Source organism: Anomalospiza imberbis, chromosome 26 (assembly GCF_031753505.1).
Source record: "Anomalospiza imberbis isolate Cuckoo-Finch-1a 21T00152 chromosome 26, ASM3175350v1, whole genome shotgun sequence".
NCBI lineage: Eukaryota > Metazoa > Chordata > Aves > Passeriformes > Viduidae > Anomalospiza > Anomalospiza imberbis.
In genome coordinates this window covers 4,236,121-4,253,036 of record NC_089706.1, presented here as the reverse complement: position 1 = coordinate 4,253,036, position 16,916 = coordinate 4,236,121, and the positions used below count along the sequence as shown (strand labels likewise).

The window sequence follows — 16,916 nt, the reverse complement described above, 5'->3', positions numbered from 1 at the left end:
TCCTATGGACAGACTTGTGAAGAAGGATTATAAAATCCAGAAGAAAATAAAATTACAGCTAACATGAAAATATGATTTTTAATTAATAAATCAACTGCCTGCAATTTTTGAAATTCCCAAATTGGTAATGGGTTTGGAACTCGCTTGCTTCGTACTTCACAGTGGCTTTTCAAACCACTGGTGTTTTGTAGTTTGCTTTTTAGGCTGTGGCCAGAGGGAAGGTTTTGATGAGGAGAATTCATCAGCTGCTGTCTGTCTGTGCACAGGTGCATGATAAATTATTCAAGAAGCAAAATTATTCCTTTAAAGTCCAGTAGTTGATATTTATTTTTTTCTTTACCCCCGTGGGTAGTTTTAAACACAACATCTGACTATGTTTTAGTATGAAAATGCCATTTTACAAAGTTTTCAAGTCACAAAAAAATAGGATAAATAGCGTAACTTGTCTCCTGTCAGAATATCACATTTGAATCTAAACATATTCCCTAAGGAACCTCAACATGAAACAATCATTTGTTTAATTCACATAACTCAGTGTGGTGACAGAACGTTTTCACTGCACGTTTGGTCTGGTGTAAGCAGGACTTCAAAGCCAGTGCAAGCATCCAAGTGGGGCACTGCTCGCTGCTGGATCACCCACATCAAACGTGGATTTATCATCGGTGATGTGCAGTTACAACACAGAGCAGATGATCGAGATGATTTCCTTCAATCTTGATAGAGAATAACAGCGGAAGTCTTTGAAATTAAAGTCAAAGATGTTTCTTCCAGCACCAATCTTGGCAGTCTGCAGAGAAATGACTTCGGCCAATTTCACACACACACACAGAACCATGGAATGGGCTGGGTTGGAAGGCACCTTGAAGCTCATCCAGTGCCATCCCCTGCCACGGGCAGGGACACTTTCCATTATCCCAGTGTGCTCCGAGCCCTGTCCAACCTGGCCTTGAACACTTCCCGGGACAGGCCGAGATGCGTGTGCTCGGGTCAGGACTCTGCCCAGGGGCTCCCAGCAGCGTCCCCGTGTCCCTGTCGGTGTCCCCCACCCACTGCAGCCAGGCCGGGGGTGGCCGGTGGCACCTCTGACCTGGCACAGCCCCGCGGCCCGAGCGCTCGCCGGGCTTTGGCCGCGGGCCCTGCCCGGCGCTCGGGCGCGGCCGCACGAGCCGCTTGAACGGGGACTTCTCAGTGGGCCTGGAGAAAAGCAGCGACACGGACACTCGGCACCGACATCGCCGCCGGTACCGATAGCAGCACCGACACCGACACCGGCACCAACAGCGATAGCAACACCAACACTGGTACCAACAGCGACACTGACACCAGCAGCGACAACCAGCACCAGCACTGGCACCGACATCAGCACCGGCACTGAGCATGGCACCCAAACTGATACCGGCACCAGCACCGACACTGCCACCGACATCAACACTGGTACCAACAGCGACAGCTTGTACCGCCACCGCCTACACCAACAGCAACACCGGCACCGACATGGACACCAGCGCTGACACCGGCACTAAGCGTGGCACCCGAATCGATGCCAGCACCGGCACTGGTACCGACACCAACACTCGTACCGACAGCGACACCGCCACCGCCACCTGCCCCGGCAGCGACAGCGGCACCGGCACCTCACGGCGGCCGCTGAGGGAGGGCGAAAAGGGCGGGAAACGGCGGCGCGCACCCGAGGCGGGAAGGGGCGCGCGGGCCGGCGGCGATGGCGCCGCCTAGTGGAGGTCCCACAGGTCGCGCAGCGGCGCGGCCAGGCGCGGGTCCCGCGCGCGCAGCGCCCCCGCGTGGGCGTGGCGCAGCGAGCGCAGCTCCGTGAGGCGCCCCAGCAGCCGCGCGAAGCGCTGCGGGTCCCGCGGGTGCTGCAGCTTCGAGTGCTTGTACAGGATCCCCAGCAGCGGCTCCTGCAGCTCCTCCACATGGCGCTTGTCCCTCAGCAGCGGGCGGTCTGCGGGAGAGCGGCGGCACGGAGAGAGCGGTGAGCGGGATGCTCCGGGCGCCGCTGCCCCTCAGGGTCCGGTCGGCGCCGCCGCCCCTGAGGGGACAAATGGGAGCTCCCCCGGGGCAAGTGACAGCCAGTTGTTGTCACCTGCCCAACTTACCAGAAAAGAACACTGTTGTTGCCACGAGCAGAGCGTATTCGGTCTCGGTCACTTTGAGTTCCCCCATAGTTCTGTAGAAGTAGAACAGGGCGGTGATGAACTCCTCAGTTATGCCTGGAAAATGGAAAAAAAACCCCAGCAATTTGCAGAATAATGAGGATGTTATTTCAGTGCAGAAACAGTTGCAAATCGTCTTTGCCCGAAGGGTGCGAGGGGACCCTCCCTGATACGTCTGGATCACTGTGTCCGGCTCTGGGCTCCCCAGGACAAGGGACATGGAGCTCCTGGAGCAGGTCCAGCCGAGGCTGTGGAGCTCATGAGGGGACTGGGGCATCTCTCTTACGAGGAAATGGTGAACAGTTGGACTCTGTGATCTTAGAGGTCTTTTCCAAGCTAAGTGGTTCCATGATTCTGTGAAAGGCTGAGGGAGCTGGGGCTGTTCAGCCTCGAGAGGAGCCCCAGCTGAGAGGGGCCCTCAGGGTGGGTGTCCCTGTCTGCAGCGAGGGGCAGAGCAGGGACCAGCAATGGCACCAGAGGAACGGGCAGGAACTGATGCTCGGGAGGTTCCCCCTGAACATGAGTGTAATAAATAAAAATTTGTCTGTAACAATGAGGAAAAACTTCTTTCCTGTGAGGGAACAGATTGCCCAGAAAGGGTGTGGAGTCTCCCTAATTGGAGATATTCCAGACCCATCTGGAGATGAGCTGGTGCCATGTGCTCTGGGATGACCCTGCTGGAGCAGGGAGGTGGCACCAGGTGACCCACTGTGATCCCTTCCAACCTCAATCGTTCCATGATTCTGTGATTCTGTGAATCTTTTTAAGGCTTGGGGCTGTTCCATTGCATGAAATAGCTAACTAACTTTGTGAAAACATTGTTAATTGCTAAAATAACAACAAAAGTTGTATGGCAATTGTACTGTGGAGCTTTGAATGTATATATTACTCAAAGGATATAAGCAAGCATGAAGACACCTCTTCCTGCCATGAGGATGTCATGCCAGTATGTAATACCTGAGGACGTAATGCCAGAGCAGCTCAAGAGAGAGGGAGAGAAAAAGGAAAGGGAGAGGAAGAAGAAAGGCAAGGAGCTGGAACAGTGGCCATAAGGACAATGTAGCTCAGTGTAAGAAAAATAGGGCCAGTAAAGCAAAAAATTCACAGTGTTTAGATTCTGAGACCTCCATTACCTGTGGTAGTAGTAGAAGTTGGTCTCTCTTTATTATGACACATTTCCATGGAATAAATACTGTTTTTATCAAGGTTTTGAACATGACAACATGTCCCGTGATCAGAAAGTCTTACATGACCTGGAACAAGGCAGATGACAGTTCCCAGTCAAGCTTAAAGTGATCTTAAATACCTGTCTGTATCATTGCTGAAAATATGTGACTTTTTCCCAGACCCACGAAGGTATAAAATCCTTTTTGGCATCCAAGTTCTTTGCTTGCGTTTTTATTGCTCAGGGTCTCTTGTGTTAAATTTGACACAATGTTCAATATGTAATTAATATAGCTGATATCATCCCCTCACCCCACAATGATGCAAGTCAAGTATTTCAGACCTACTTTCACTGGTTGATGGCTGGCACTCGCTCATTCTTTGGTTGTAAATTTGGGCTGATCTCAAGAACATCGCCTCCACTGTGGACCCTTTCAGCAGAGCAATCTGGTCCTCACTGGCTAAACTCTCAAACCCTGCAGAGAAAGGGGCATGTTCAGGATCAGGGAAGGCTGGGGCTGCCTTTAAGCCCCCAATATCATGTGAAAAAGGTGATTTTTTAAAAATAAATATCTTTACTAGAAAGGGGGAGCCACAGTTAAATGATGCATGTGCCAAAGACTTGGGATCTTTCTTGCTAGTTTGCAGGTTAGACAATTAAAAAGAAAAAAAAAAGGGGGGGGCGGCAGTTTTCAGTGTTAAAAGATTCCCAGGTTCACAGGAAGATACAAGTAAAAAAATTTGGGAACTAAACAAGGGGTTATCAAAACATTCTTCCTAATATCTGATAAATATAGGCCTAACACCTGATAAATTTGCTGCATTGTTTAGTGACTGTGGATATTCCATTAATTGTTACATTATTTTCTTTTTAGAAATTGTGTTCATCTTTTGACAAGCTCATTGTCTGCACTTGTAATTCAAGAGAAAAGGAACTTTGGTGATTTAAATATCCTGATCAAAGCAGGATATGTAACACAAGAAAACAGACAGCTCACCCCTTCCTTCAGCTCTGCCCCATGGAGATGCTAAATTACAACAAATACCTGCTTTAGATATGGTGATTGACCTTTGTCAGAGTTTTACAAAGAAAAGTTATCACTCTCCCTGTCAAATGTTACTTTGTCAACTGAGTGAATTTAATTGCATGTTCCCTTGTTCTTTATGAAAGAAAAATATGAATAAGAACATCTGGTTAGTCCCTTCTGTGCTGCCTTTTCCTTTGAAGGAACATCTGTTTTCTCCTTTGGTGATTATGAAATATTGTAGACTCAGATTGGATTTCAGAGAATGTGGGGAGATAGTAATTCCCTCAAGCTTGTATTTTGAGGTCCACGTGTTTCCAGAAAATGTCTCCATGTCAGAAATGGAGAAGAAATCTAATCATAGCAAAGTTTTGAACTGAAAGCTCCTAGGTTGTCTTCATGACACGTAAATGGCAAGTTAGAAGTACAAATAATCAGTTTAAAGCCTTTTCTTAAAGTCTGTCTTTTTCTCTGGTTCATGCCATCAGTTTGATTTGGTTCCTCTAATGTTCCCCAAAGGAAGGAACTCACCTGGGAGTCTTTTTGTGAAATCCACCAACACCTGGACATGGACAACAGCTGTTTCAGACAGGTGGAGGAAACTTTCCTCAGGACTTGCAGTTTCCTGTAGCTGCAAAAAGAGCATTTGCACATTGGATATAGCCAAGATACATGACAACAGTGACTCAGCAATGCAGGCTGGGTGTGCTGGATACCTACAAACTTCCTGGCTTCCTCAAGGGGAATTGTGTATTTTTGGTGTGCTGCTACAATGTGGTCAAGAAGCTGATGTTCTCCTGGAGTAAGTTCCATCTTCTCTGGGATCTGCTAAAAAAAATAAACCAATCTAGTCACAACGACTTGGAGTAAGAGTAAGTGACAAAAAGAGGTATTTTAAATAGAAAAATATCCCACTTTTCCAGATCTTGTTGTAGATGATACTTGCTTACTATTCAGTCCCTCATCTTCCAGCTTTATGTTGCAAAGGAAACTGCTCTTCTGCTTGAAATTCTTCCTGAGTCGCTTTGACTTGCACTGGACTTCAGTCAGCAAACCTGTGAGGTGTGAAGTGGCCATCAGTGCTTGCATTTCTATTAATTGCAGTCTGAAGTCATCACGTTTATTAGAGATAACTCCAGTCTTGCATCACAGAAGCTGTCACCTATAATGAACTATGTTTCCTAGAGAATGTGGCCGTGTGTTACTTATCAGGTGAGCTGATGTTCAGTAGCCACCAAAGGCCTGAGGGTCTGCAGGCATCTTTGTCCTTGTGCCTCTGTGACACACAGGCATCAGAATTTTTTACCAAAGCCCATCAAGCCATTTTTATTTATTTTTTTTCCCTCAAACCCTAAAGCTCATCTGATCTGCTCACCTCTATCCTGAATAGATTTGGGATATTTAGCTTATCTTGCTAGTACTTCTTCTTTTTCCTTGTACTGTCTTTGAACAACAGCTTTCTTAAGGTGAGGAGGTACTTCCCAAGCATTGCTGGCTTCTGCACACCAAGATGCTACATCCCCAAAGTTAATTTTCCTACAGCCAAACGAAGCTTAGAGCAGTATCATCGGGAAGGGATTGACTTTGGAGAAGGTTTTATCTGCGGTGACTAGTGAAGAATCCAGCAGGAAGGAGCACTCACATTCTGCCAGCATTCCCACAGCTCTGCACTTCTTGAGGCGGCACTCCTGGCACTTCCTCCTCATGTACATGTCCATCTCGCAGTGCCCCCCGCTCTTGCAGCGGTACACGGCGTTCTTGGTGATGCTGCGCCGGAAGAAGCCTGGGAACGAGGACCAGGTCATGGCTGGGGCAATCGAAGGAGCTTTATCTCACAAGGATTTAAAAGTGTCCTCTGGGTTTGAATGGTTGGGTTTGTTTAAATGGAAACATTGCCTTGATTTTAAATCTGCTTTTTAAAAATATAGTTATGTCTGGTTCTTTCTGACTGATATTAATTGACATTCTCCATACACAGAATCGTAGAATATACTGATTTGGAAGGGACCCATGAAGATCACCAAGTCCATCCCCTGAGCCTGCACAGACACCCCCAAATCCCAGCCTGTGCATCACTGGGAGCAGTGTTCAGGGAGCTGGCAGCCTCAGGGCTGTGCCCATTTCCTAGGGAGCCTGGGCAGTGCCCAGCACCCTCTGGGGGAAGAATTTTCCCTTATGTCCACCCCTGACACAGCTCCAGCCCTTCCCTCAAGTCCTGTCCCTGGTCACAGGGAGCAGAGATCAGAGCTGCCCCTCATGGACAGCTCCCATACCAACAAGTTACAATGTGATTAGCAAGTAATTACTACTTGCTTTTATTCACTTATAATAATAAGTGAAATTAATAACACTGAAATAAATCTCTAAGAAATGTTCATGAGAAAACCAGCACCTGCTTACGCTGACACTATTCTAGCGAGTCACCAAGGCAAAAATGAGATGCTTAACGTGCTCATATTAAATACAGACTGTGAAAGAATGTTATAAAAACGTGAATTTGGAGTAAGCGTGTTAGATAGGGGGTTCATTAGATAAATGAAAAGCCACTGTAGTAACACCAGCTCTAACCCCAGCCGAATCTGTTTGGAAGGTGGCACCGAGGCCCCGTGTCCCCACTCACCTTTGCAGCCCTCGCAGGTCAGTGCATTGTAGTGGTACCCCGAGGCCTTGTCCCCACACACCACGCACAGCTCCTCCTGCCCCTTCAGCCTCACCGAGTGGTTCAACCTGGGCCTCTTGAGCCCCTGGTACCCCCCATCCTCCCCGTGGGGAGCCAGGAAGGGGCCCTTGCTGAGCTCGCAGCTGCTGCCAACGCAGGGCCCGTCATACGGGGGGTCCAGGCTGTAGGAGCCGTACGGGGCTGGGCCAGGCTGGGGCTGCAGGGCTGGCACTGGCACTGCTGAGTACTGGCAGTACGGGGCAGCCTGGAAATCCGGGTCCTGCAGCTGGTAGTTGATGTGCTCCGGTAAAACATCTGTTCCGGGGGAAATCCAAAGTGGAGTGAAAACCTGGAGAACATCTCTACATCAGCTGCTCCAAGGTTTAAAAATGTTCTATAGATTTAGTAGCATAAATATTAGAGGAACATGTCTTCAGAGGGGCAATCTGACACATTCTATTTAAATTTAAACCTGTAATGTTCTTAAGTGAAATCTGAAATGTAGCAAAAATGGCTCAGTAACAGTTTGGGCAATATCATGTGGGTGCCACTGGATTAGTGTTAGTAGATAAATGACTATCACTTGCCAACTGATGGCACAGTTGCCTTCAGGTCTTACACTTAAAGGTTGTTTTTATTAGCTGTCCACACTACAGTCAAATATCTTCCACAAGTGAATTTCTTAATGAATAAAGTGTTTGTTACTGATACATATCTCAGACATCATTTTGAAAATGTTGCACAAGGGTCTGAGAAAAATTGTGTAGAAATCAGAGAATACTAAAAAATACCGTGACAGGGGTCTTAAAGTTGAACTTCAGAGGAGTAAAAAGCAGAGACTTGTTTTATTCAGTATTTTCCCACACATGTGTCTTTACAGTTATGAGATTTTAGTTTAGTAAAATGTAGGTACAGAATTACAAAGAGAGTTTATTCCTGTCTTTCTGTCTGTTGAGTTTCAGTTTTATCCAGCCTCCCTTAAATACACACAGCTATACCAAACAAAGCCTGTGCAACATGCATCATGTTTCATTCTACCTTTGGGCTTATTAAAATCTCTATAAAACAAATTGGAAAGATTCTTTAAAACAGATTTTTTTTCCTTTTAGTGGGCTTTGGGTCCTGCCTTTAGTCTTCCAGAATCAAATCAGTTATTGCAATTATAGTTACGTAAGATATAGAATAGGCATTATCTATTTATAATGTGTCTGGAATACTGTAATAAAACCTGTGTCTTCTCCATGCAGGTCAAAGGGAGACAGCACTGGGGATGTTTATATGGAATGCTCAGTCAGAATAATCCCATTGTGCTCAAAAGCCTTTATGAGCACACAGTAATATATTTCCATACACTTTCAGTACAAGCTTGGTAAAATCTTCCAAGTGCATTAAAGATAAATTAAAATTTAAAAAAAAAAAATCCCCCAGGAGTTCATTTTGCTGCATTTCCAGAGTACAAAACATGCTTTACTCACCGTAGTACGGGATGGGCTCGGGAAGGCCGTACCCATCAGGGACGGTGACAAACGTGTTGGCCATGCTCTGCTCCCAGCTGCACTGCTTCATCCACTCTGCTGTGAGACCAGCCTTTAAACAGCAGCATGGAGAAAGGGGAAAGAATTGCTGGGTAGGGTTAGACACAGAGCCAGAAAACTCCAGAATATGGCAGTTTTCAGGTCATAAGAAAATCAGATGTCTGTGTGAAGTCACATAACACCCTCAACAAGACTACAAAATGTTTGAGTGTCCTGAGATTACAGATTCAGGGTAAGTTTCCAAGTTATAGTTAGAAATGTTTTCCTCTGAGTTTTACAAAAAAAACCACGTTGGGGAATTGGACTGGTAAATTCTCTAATTCAGAGAAGGTTAAAAGGAGCTAAATGGATAGAATAAACTTGCTTTGGGCATGAATTGGAGCATTTGCTCTGGTGTATATGTGGGGCTGTCCTGTTTGTGCACAAAGATGGGCTTTTAATGAGTTTATTTCATTCACTTCTTATGCAGAGTTGAAGCAAGGAAGATAGCATGAAAAGGCCAGCATGGAATATCTGTTCTTCGTCATGTAAGTACTCATTTATGCAGTAAAACTCAACTTTGCCTTGCTTAAGCACTGCCTGAATTACACTTACTGTGTTCCTTTAACAGCATAAAGTTTTCAGTGAAGACCAAAATATTGATTTCCTATAGGATGTGCTACCTCTAAAGAGCTTTCCACTGCTCCTTGGTCATTGAAGGAGCCTGGGCTCCTGGCTGGATTCACTGACATTCCCAATAACAAAGTGCACTGAGAGCTCACAGTGACATGGTGAGAAGAGCTGTTGTGCTTGGAGTTCAAAACATACCTCATTTCCCAGTTATTTGACTTATAAATTCAAATTTAGAGAAATTATGAAGAAGTGTGCTTTAAAAACTATTAAAGAGTTTTAGAGAAAAAAAAAGTCTGTATGGACAGTGGCACAAGCTGGGTTTGAGTTTACATGCCTACAGCAAACCTCTGGTGTTGCTTAGAATTGAGAGCTAACAGAGTAGCCATTAGAGGAGTAAGTAGGAATATTTTCCTTGCCCCCTTGTCCCTCTGCATGAGTGGGATGTGGCCACAGGTTAAACCTTTGCTGAGCCTGATGCCCACTGAGCAAGGGCTGTAAGAGCCAGTTTGCCCATGAACCACTCACATGCTTTCCCTGAGCAGACAGGAAGGATAGAGAAGGTGAAAAAGGCATGGAAAGATTTGGAAAATACAGCAAATCCAACTCCTTCAACAGAATTCTCTGCAGAATTTACAGCAAGTTGGGTTTAAAGACGCTCCCTGAAGGAAGGGGTTTGTGCTATACCTGTACCTTGTACCTGTACAATGAATGAATCACCCCAGGGAATCTGAAGTCCTGACTGGTAAAACACACATCCCTTCCCCCAAACTGCACACAGCTTTGGGGCTGACCACTTTCACTTCGTGTTGTCAGCAGAAGGTGAAAGGATGCAGTGAGGCTGGAATGCTGGGGGTTTGTTATCTCTGCTAGTAAATATTTGTTTGAGAGCAAAATAAGTCACTGAATCATGAGGTCTTATCAGTTAGATCAATTTGGCCTGGGCAAAGTCTACATTTTTTTCCCAAAAATGTGTGTTTGCTGAAGAAATGTGTTTCTGAATTCCTGTGGTTTCTTTAAATAAAAGTCATAATTGAATAGTAGATTAAAAAATTACACTGATCCAGTCTAATAAAAGCAGTATATTGGGAGTATGAAGTACCAAATGTAAGGTGGTCAATTGCTTAAACATCCTAAAACTTGGAAGCAGATTTTCCTTAGGCAAAGTTTCCTCAGCTTAGTTATTGTATGAGAAAGGATTCAGCCCTTCTTACTAATTTTTTTGGCTAATAACAGTAACCAGTTGCACCTACAAAATTTCCAGCTTAGGCTGACACTTCATAAACTGAAATCTTAAATTAAGAGAGTTAATTTAGAACAGCGGGAATAGTAAATCAAATGGTTATCTGAGGAATGCTCTACTGTCTTAGAATGAGACATGCATAAACATTAAGAGTTTCATTTTCTGACATTTGAGAATTTAGTGTTGACAAGCTTGTTCTTCTGATCAAACAAAGCATTGGGATTTTTTAAGAAAAAAAAAAAAAAAGAAGAGAATAAGATATGCAAGGAAGGAACTTGATTTCCTAGGCCAGGCAAGTTTTGATTGTTTATGAGTGACTGTGAGTGTCATGTTTTCCAACCTTTGCCTCCCCCCTGGTGAGTAAGGCAGTATCAGGGAGGCCTCCTCCAAACTGCAGCAGTCCCTGGGATTCCATGATCCATGTGCTGCTCTCCCCAAGGCTCTGTGGCCATCCCAAACCCCTCACACCTCATGGGACACTTCCCCAGCCCTCACAGACACTCATTAACCTTATCCAGGCAAGGGAATTCTGCACGTGCCCAGCACGGTGAAGTTCCTGACACAAGGTACCAGACATGCCCAGGTGTAATGTCCAAAGCAGGAACTGGAACAAAGCTGAAATAAGAATGGAGCAACAGGTTTGGATGTTTGGGGCAGTTGAAGACATGCCATTCCCAAAACAAAATGTTTTGTGCCCCTTTTTCTGTTTTCTGTGTATTCCCAATATAACCACATATTTGTTCATGAGTGCTTTAAAAGGAAGCAAAAATCTTAATACGTTCCCAGAGAGGATGCATAAAGGTCTTTAGCCTAAAAAATGGAAACAACTGGGAACAAAAGATGAATTTTTAATTACTTATTTTATAGTATCCCAAGCAGTAACACACTTAGGGTGGGAGCCTTGAGCCCCGAGTCACACAGACTGAGCTGACAGAAAAAGTCATCTGCTTAAAGCACACACTTTTCCTGCTTCTCCTTCTACTACTGGGCATTTTCACTTGTGAAGTCCTGAGCAGGTGAGGGGAGTGGTGTTTTTTGGAAGAGGTGACCTACACTCAAGGTGGCTTAAGCACGTTTGAAAATGTTGAGCTTTTACAGGGTTAGTTTTGTCAGTGCTCATCTTCTGAACTACAAACGTTCAGTATAAACCACAGCATGTTGATTCAAAGGCTTGGTTATCCATCTCATGCAGAAATTTAGTTATTAGTCCCAACTGAAAGACTTGACAATTTATCAAAAATGGGATCCACTAAAGAAAAAGAAAAAGCCATTGACTGATAAAAGTAAAGTAGAACTATTAATAGAATGTACACATTCAGACTAGAATCTGAACCGTACATCTATTTATTTCTATTTATGATGAAAGATGTCGGGTTTATCATTTTTATTGCTATAAAACCCCATATCATAAAGCAACATATCATCAACTTATCAAATTTATTGGGATACAAAACATCCTTCATGGAGCAGGGCTACAGGGAGCCCTTTCAGAGGTCAGTACTGACAGTGCTTTAGCTGCTGTCGTAAATATTTTGACAGTTGAGTCATGGGGAAATTTCTTGTTTACAGGGAATTTTAGGAACTCGAGCTGAAGGTCTTCACCATCTATTTAGCACACCTTGGGGCACGTTAGTGGTCACGTAGTGGAACTCAGAGCACGTTTCAGGCTCAGGTTTAATCGCTGTACTTTGCTTGCAGCTGGAAGGCAAAGCTTTTTTTTTCTTTTTAATTTGTGAAAATTTAAACCAAAAACTGGAAAAAAAGTAACTGAGCACAATCAGTGCCAAGTAGGTGTGATGCCAGCTAATCTATTTAATTTCACTCAAGCAATTCTGTAATCACTGCTTAATTAAAGAATGATTTTGCAGGGGAAATTGTAGGATCACTTGATTGATCCTGTATGCAGCTTACACGCATTATTAAAGGTTGTTCTGTTCTTCCCGGTTTTAATGTGCCAAGAAACTCCCCAAAGCTCCTTTTTGAAGAAATTCCACTTTTCTTCTTATTAAACATGCTCCTTCCTGGTTATTATATTCCATATAATAACCATAATATCAACTGGCTTATTTCACCAATGGACTGCATTGCAATTATCTTGAAATTTTCCTTTGGAATTGTTATTCCATGAATAATTATTTCAAAAGCATAATTTTTATACATTCTAAAATAAGAGGTTAGAGGTTGCTTGAAACTCACAGTTTTCTGGGTACTTTTGGGAAGGGAAACAAGTGATTGAATTTAAAAGTTGTTTTTCTTCAATCTGTGTGAAATGAAGTATTATTGGAACAAACCGTTGGCAGTAGAAAACCAGATTTAAAAGTGCACGTTTGCTGTTTTCATTTAGTCAGATGTTTAAAAAGAAAGAAAAAAGGAGGTAAAGAAGAAAAAAGCCCAGTGCCTGGAATATTTTCACATGGCAAACTGATGTATGGCTTGAGCAGCAATTTCTAACCTCAGAGCATGCAGAGAAGGGAACGAAGTACTCACGGTGCTTGCAGGGAGCTCCTCTCCCGCGCGGGCTCCGTGGGGCTGCAGCGCCGGTCCCAGCTCTGCTCCAGCTGCAGCCCAGCAGGCCTTTCCCTATTTATCAGTTTGTGTGCACAGCCCGGGCTCCAGACACTCGGCAGAGCCACGCCGTGGCTCCGAGACACCAACTTCCCACACAGCTCCTCTGGGGTCGGAGCAAGGGCAGCTGCGAGCCCACATAAATCACATCAGAACTGGGTCATCAGGGACAGAGGCCATGGGGACCCTCACGTCACTGCTTCCCAGAGCCCTCCCTGCCCAGCACGAAGATTCTGCTTTCTTGCTAGAATTCAAAATTCTCCCATTTTGGTTGCTTCACGTTGACATGTCGGGGTGGTGATGGAAAATGTTCAATTCCCAAGTGGGGACAATATTGCAGTAGGATTATTTGGAGATTTTTACATGACATAATAATTTAATTTGGAAAGGCTGGATCAGGCCAGGACCTCCAAACACCAAACACTTACCTCGTCCTCCATGTTCTGATTCAGACACCCCTGTGGCACACACCAGGCTCACACTCAGTTCATTGGCAACCTCAGGGAACTTAAGTTCACATTGCCGTTAACTCAGCAAAATTTCCTTCTTAACCCTCTGAGTATTCCATTATTAGTAACTTTTAATAAATTAATATTGCAATTCGATGTTTTCATTGTTTCCTAGGTAGATGTGACCTTTTGGATAGGGAATTTTCTTGTTAGGTATCATGCTGTTCCAGTGCTCCCAGCAGGTTGCAAATCTCCTCTCTCCAGGAGGAGCTCACCTGCCTTCTGTGTAAGATAGTTCTCCATTCACCTCAGGAAAAACTGCTCCTGTTGGATATTGCATGGAATTAGATGGGAAAAGGAAAATGTAATTTCCTGTCGGGTAACTTACAGCAAAGTCACTTAAAATATTCTTTTGGGACAGTAGGTTTTCATGGATAAATGGCCATCACCCTTCAAGGGACATTCCCTGGGCTCCAGAGAAGAGCTCCCCTAAGGCTGCTTATTTCCATGTGCCATTTACGACTCTGTGGAGTGGAATGGTTGAGTCTTTTGAGAACAACCAGCATTGACTAATAAATGTTATTTGAGCATATTGTGGGGTTTTCTAAGTTTTCAGATGTCCTGCAATGATCACGTGCGGTGATGGGGGGCTGCAACACAGTGATTACACAGCAGAAATGAAGATAATGATGTTCTAAGCTTAATTATGCTCAGCACTTGTCTTTCTGGTAAATGCAGCCTCATACAGAAACTTGCCAAGTTGTCAAAAAAAAACTTCAATAGTAAAACTGAAGGTTTTACAGTTGATATAACAACTTTTTTTCACAGAAGTATCTCTTTCACAATATCCCATTAACTTTTTCATCCAGCCTTTCTCATGAAAGTTGGAAAAACAAGCAGAGGTTTGTGAAATATTGTGGTTAGCTTTTAAATGCTACTGACTTTTATTTTTAGCATTTTTTTCTGATAGAAGGCACTTTACTGATAAGATGTTCAAATTAGCTCTAGGATGTGGGTATTTAGAGACTGTTGACTCCAGGGGACTTAAGCCTGAAGCTCAGGTTTTTAAAAGGCATCAAATCCCCATTTGACTCAGTTTATAAAGCCTGCTGGATTCAGGGTAAATTCAGTTTCTAAAATCAGTATAAAAATAAGTTTATAAAATAACCATATAAAAGCTGTAGTAGAAATTAATTGCAGTAATTAAGTATTAGCCCAAGGTTAATTAACTCCCACACTGTAGTAATGAAATTATTTTGTATAATCATGAAGTGATTCAGACCAGGTGACTGGCTAAATACATATATTTATGTAAATACAGATATTTACATTATTTTAATAAATCACTGCTCCTATTCAAAGTTTAGCATGACAAAAAATGGGAGACTTGAGGGCACACTTGAGTCACCTAAAATACTGCTGCAAGAAGAGGAAAATAAACTCTTTTCCATGCTTGTAAATAATCAAAAACCAGAAAGGTTATTTAGGAGTAAGGGAGATTTAAATTACAAACTAGACAAAGCAATTACTGTGGTAAAAATAGCACTGGAGTGAGTTCCTTGTACAGTCTTCTCCACTGGCTGTTTTGAAGATCAGTTTGGGCAAGCAGATTGAACTCAAGAATTGTTTTCTCTGAGTTGCTTTGGTTTGTAAAGAGGACTTCTTGTAAAGGACTTTGGAAAGATCTCTTCCAGCTCTGTTTTCTGTTATTTTTCTATACATACATCAATTCTGTAAAACACTGCTGAAGTCTATGGTCAGCAACGTGCCCAGAGCCACTTCAGTGGCAAAGGAAATAATACCAGACTCCAAGCTTGCTTTACTAGCAGTAAGTAAACAAAGTGTCACTCACAGATACAGCCTGAATATAGGAGCTGAAGGAGTTCATGCCATGAGCCAACATCCACAAGTGGCACTGAAGTGGGGAATAAGGGACACACATGTTTTCCATAGGAAACAAGCAGATGTGGTGATAGCAGCCTGACCTGGATACTGCTGCAGCACTTGTGCAGCTTCACTGCCACCACTGCAAACTGGGAGCTCTGGGCAGCCAAATCCCCGTGGAGATTGGGCAGCTGGTTCCAAGGGTCTGATGGGTGAGGGAGCTGGAGATGAAGGAAGAGCTTCCCTGGATCCATACCTGCTGAGAGAATCCCTTTTCAAGGTCAGCACAATTCTTTGTTCATCTGGACTGGAGATTCCAGATGTCTGTGACTCATTTGGTAACTGAATAGTTAAAGGAAATCGCATCTACTCCAGCTGGATCTTCTCTACATAAATGACCCGTTTGGCTCGATCTGGTATTGGATTGTTTACGTAACTTCAGTAATTAACCACTATCAGCCTCATTAATGAAACATAAACCACCTCTTCTGCTCATTTATAAAGCATTTGTCAAACAAAACTCAAACAAAGGGCAGAATCTCAGCAGAGTAACAGCCCTCCAAGAGCTACTGAGCCCTGACTGCAAGGCACAGCAGTCACTTTGTTGTTGTTTTTCAGTAGAACTGAAGCAGAAATGATGCCATTGCCTATTGCTCTTGGCTAACTTCTCCTCAAGCCATCTGAGATCTGTCACATGAGGGCAAGGATGCCTGGACAACTATTTTGGCCACTTCAGTACAAAATACTGATGTTCCAGCTCATTACTGTAAATCATTAAATGATGAAAGCAAGACTCAAATACTAAATGACTAAAGCCCTCAGAAAACTAATTGCTAATTACAGTAATTGTTGTTCTATGTGAGTTAAAGGTTACATTAAAACAATGATTATTTCATTACAGGATTAAATCTTTCCTGTTGGTAAACTGTTCTGAGCAATATTACAGAAAGCTGAGTATTAACAATACAGATCACGTACCAAAATGATCTAACCTAATCTTTACCTATTTTTGTGTCAGAGAAATAAAATGCTTCAGAGGCATAAAATACACTGGCAGACACATCCATGCCAAAAGTTTTGTGATCCGAGACCTTGGATTTCCTTTCCAATTTGTTGAGGAACTCATGAAAAAAATAGAAGTTTTCTGTTCCCCATCTCTTCTATTATTTCTAGATCTTCCAAAGGTTCAGGAATGCTGACACTGTTGGGATTGTTCTTCATGGGTGTGGAAGAACCTCTCAGTCCTGGGTGAGAAGCAGCACAAAGCCTTGTGAGTACGGATTTTGCCTGATGGTGTTACCTTGCACAGTGAACAGCTCCCATTTAGCACTGCAGAGAAGTGTTCTTCAGAGTGAGATAATAGAAATCCTCTTTGTTTTGCATCAAATGTATCAGACAAATACTCATTATCAAACCAGATGAGAAATAACTCAGAAGATGCAATTTCTTGTTAAATTCTTAAATGCTTTTGTGGGATTAAATGATGATCTGTACACCAGAAAGGAAGAACAATTTCAATCTTTTAAAGACTGATTTTTTTCTTAATCATTAAGTTGTTGGATAGTTTCACCTTGCATCTTCTTACAGGCTTGTAAAGCGAATCTTGATGAAC

General features: G+C 43.5%; 1 protein-coding gene and 1 long non-coding RNA gene across 3 annotated transcripts; one reads left to right on the top strand and one right to left on the bottom strand.

The window, feature by feature from the left end:
- Positions 1-1,578: 1,578 nt before the first annotated feature.
- On the bottom strand, positions 1,579-8,631 carry LOC137462820 (bile acid receptor-like). 2 transcript variants are annotated; one of them, XM_068173587.1, is made up of 10 exons: positions 8,495-8,631; positions 6,981-7,334; positions 6,003-6,143; positions 5,276-5,415; positions 5,081-5,188; positions 4,892-4,991; positions 3,683-3,811; positions 3,305-3,424; positions 2,115-2,228; positions 1,579-1,960 (listed from the first exon to the last, which is right to left on the bottom strand). In XM_068173587.1, the coding sequence occupies exons 1-10, from the start codon at positions 8,583-8,585 to the stop codon at positions 1,731-1,733; spliced, it is 1,527 nt and encodes a 508-aa protein (XP_068029688.1). In that variant the 5' UTR covers positions 8,586-8,631; the 3' UTR covers positions 1,579-1,730. The 2 variants fall into 2 exon arrangements, with proteins under 2 accessions (XP_068029688.1, XP_068029689.1); XM_068173588.1 differs by having other exon boundaries at positions 1,581-1,960; positions 5,081-5,185.
- LOC137462822 (uncharacterized) lies at positions 6,967-15,341 on the top strand. The gene is made up of 4 exons (XR_010993791.1): positions 6,967-6,997; positions 9,024-9,081; positions 11,274-11,422; positions 13,596-15,341. It is a non-coding gene; the product is annotated as an uncharacterized lncRNA (long non-coding RNA).
- Positions 15,342-16,916: the final 1,575 nt, after the last annotated feature.

Coding starts and splice junctions, on each gene's coding strand:
- LOC137462820 (XM_068173587.1), bottom strand. CDS start 8,585: ATGAAGCAGTGCAGCTGGGAGCAGAGCATGGCCAACACGTTTGTCACC. Junction 6,144..6,980: donor GACCTGCGAGGGCTGCAAAG/GTGAGTGGGGAC, acceptor CCTCGTTCCCAG/GCTTCTTCCGGCGCAGCATC. Junction 2,229..3,304: donor AACTTCTACTACTACCACAG/GTAATGGAGGTC, acceptor TCCATTTTCCAG/GCATAACTGAGGAGTTCATC.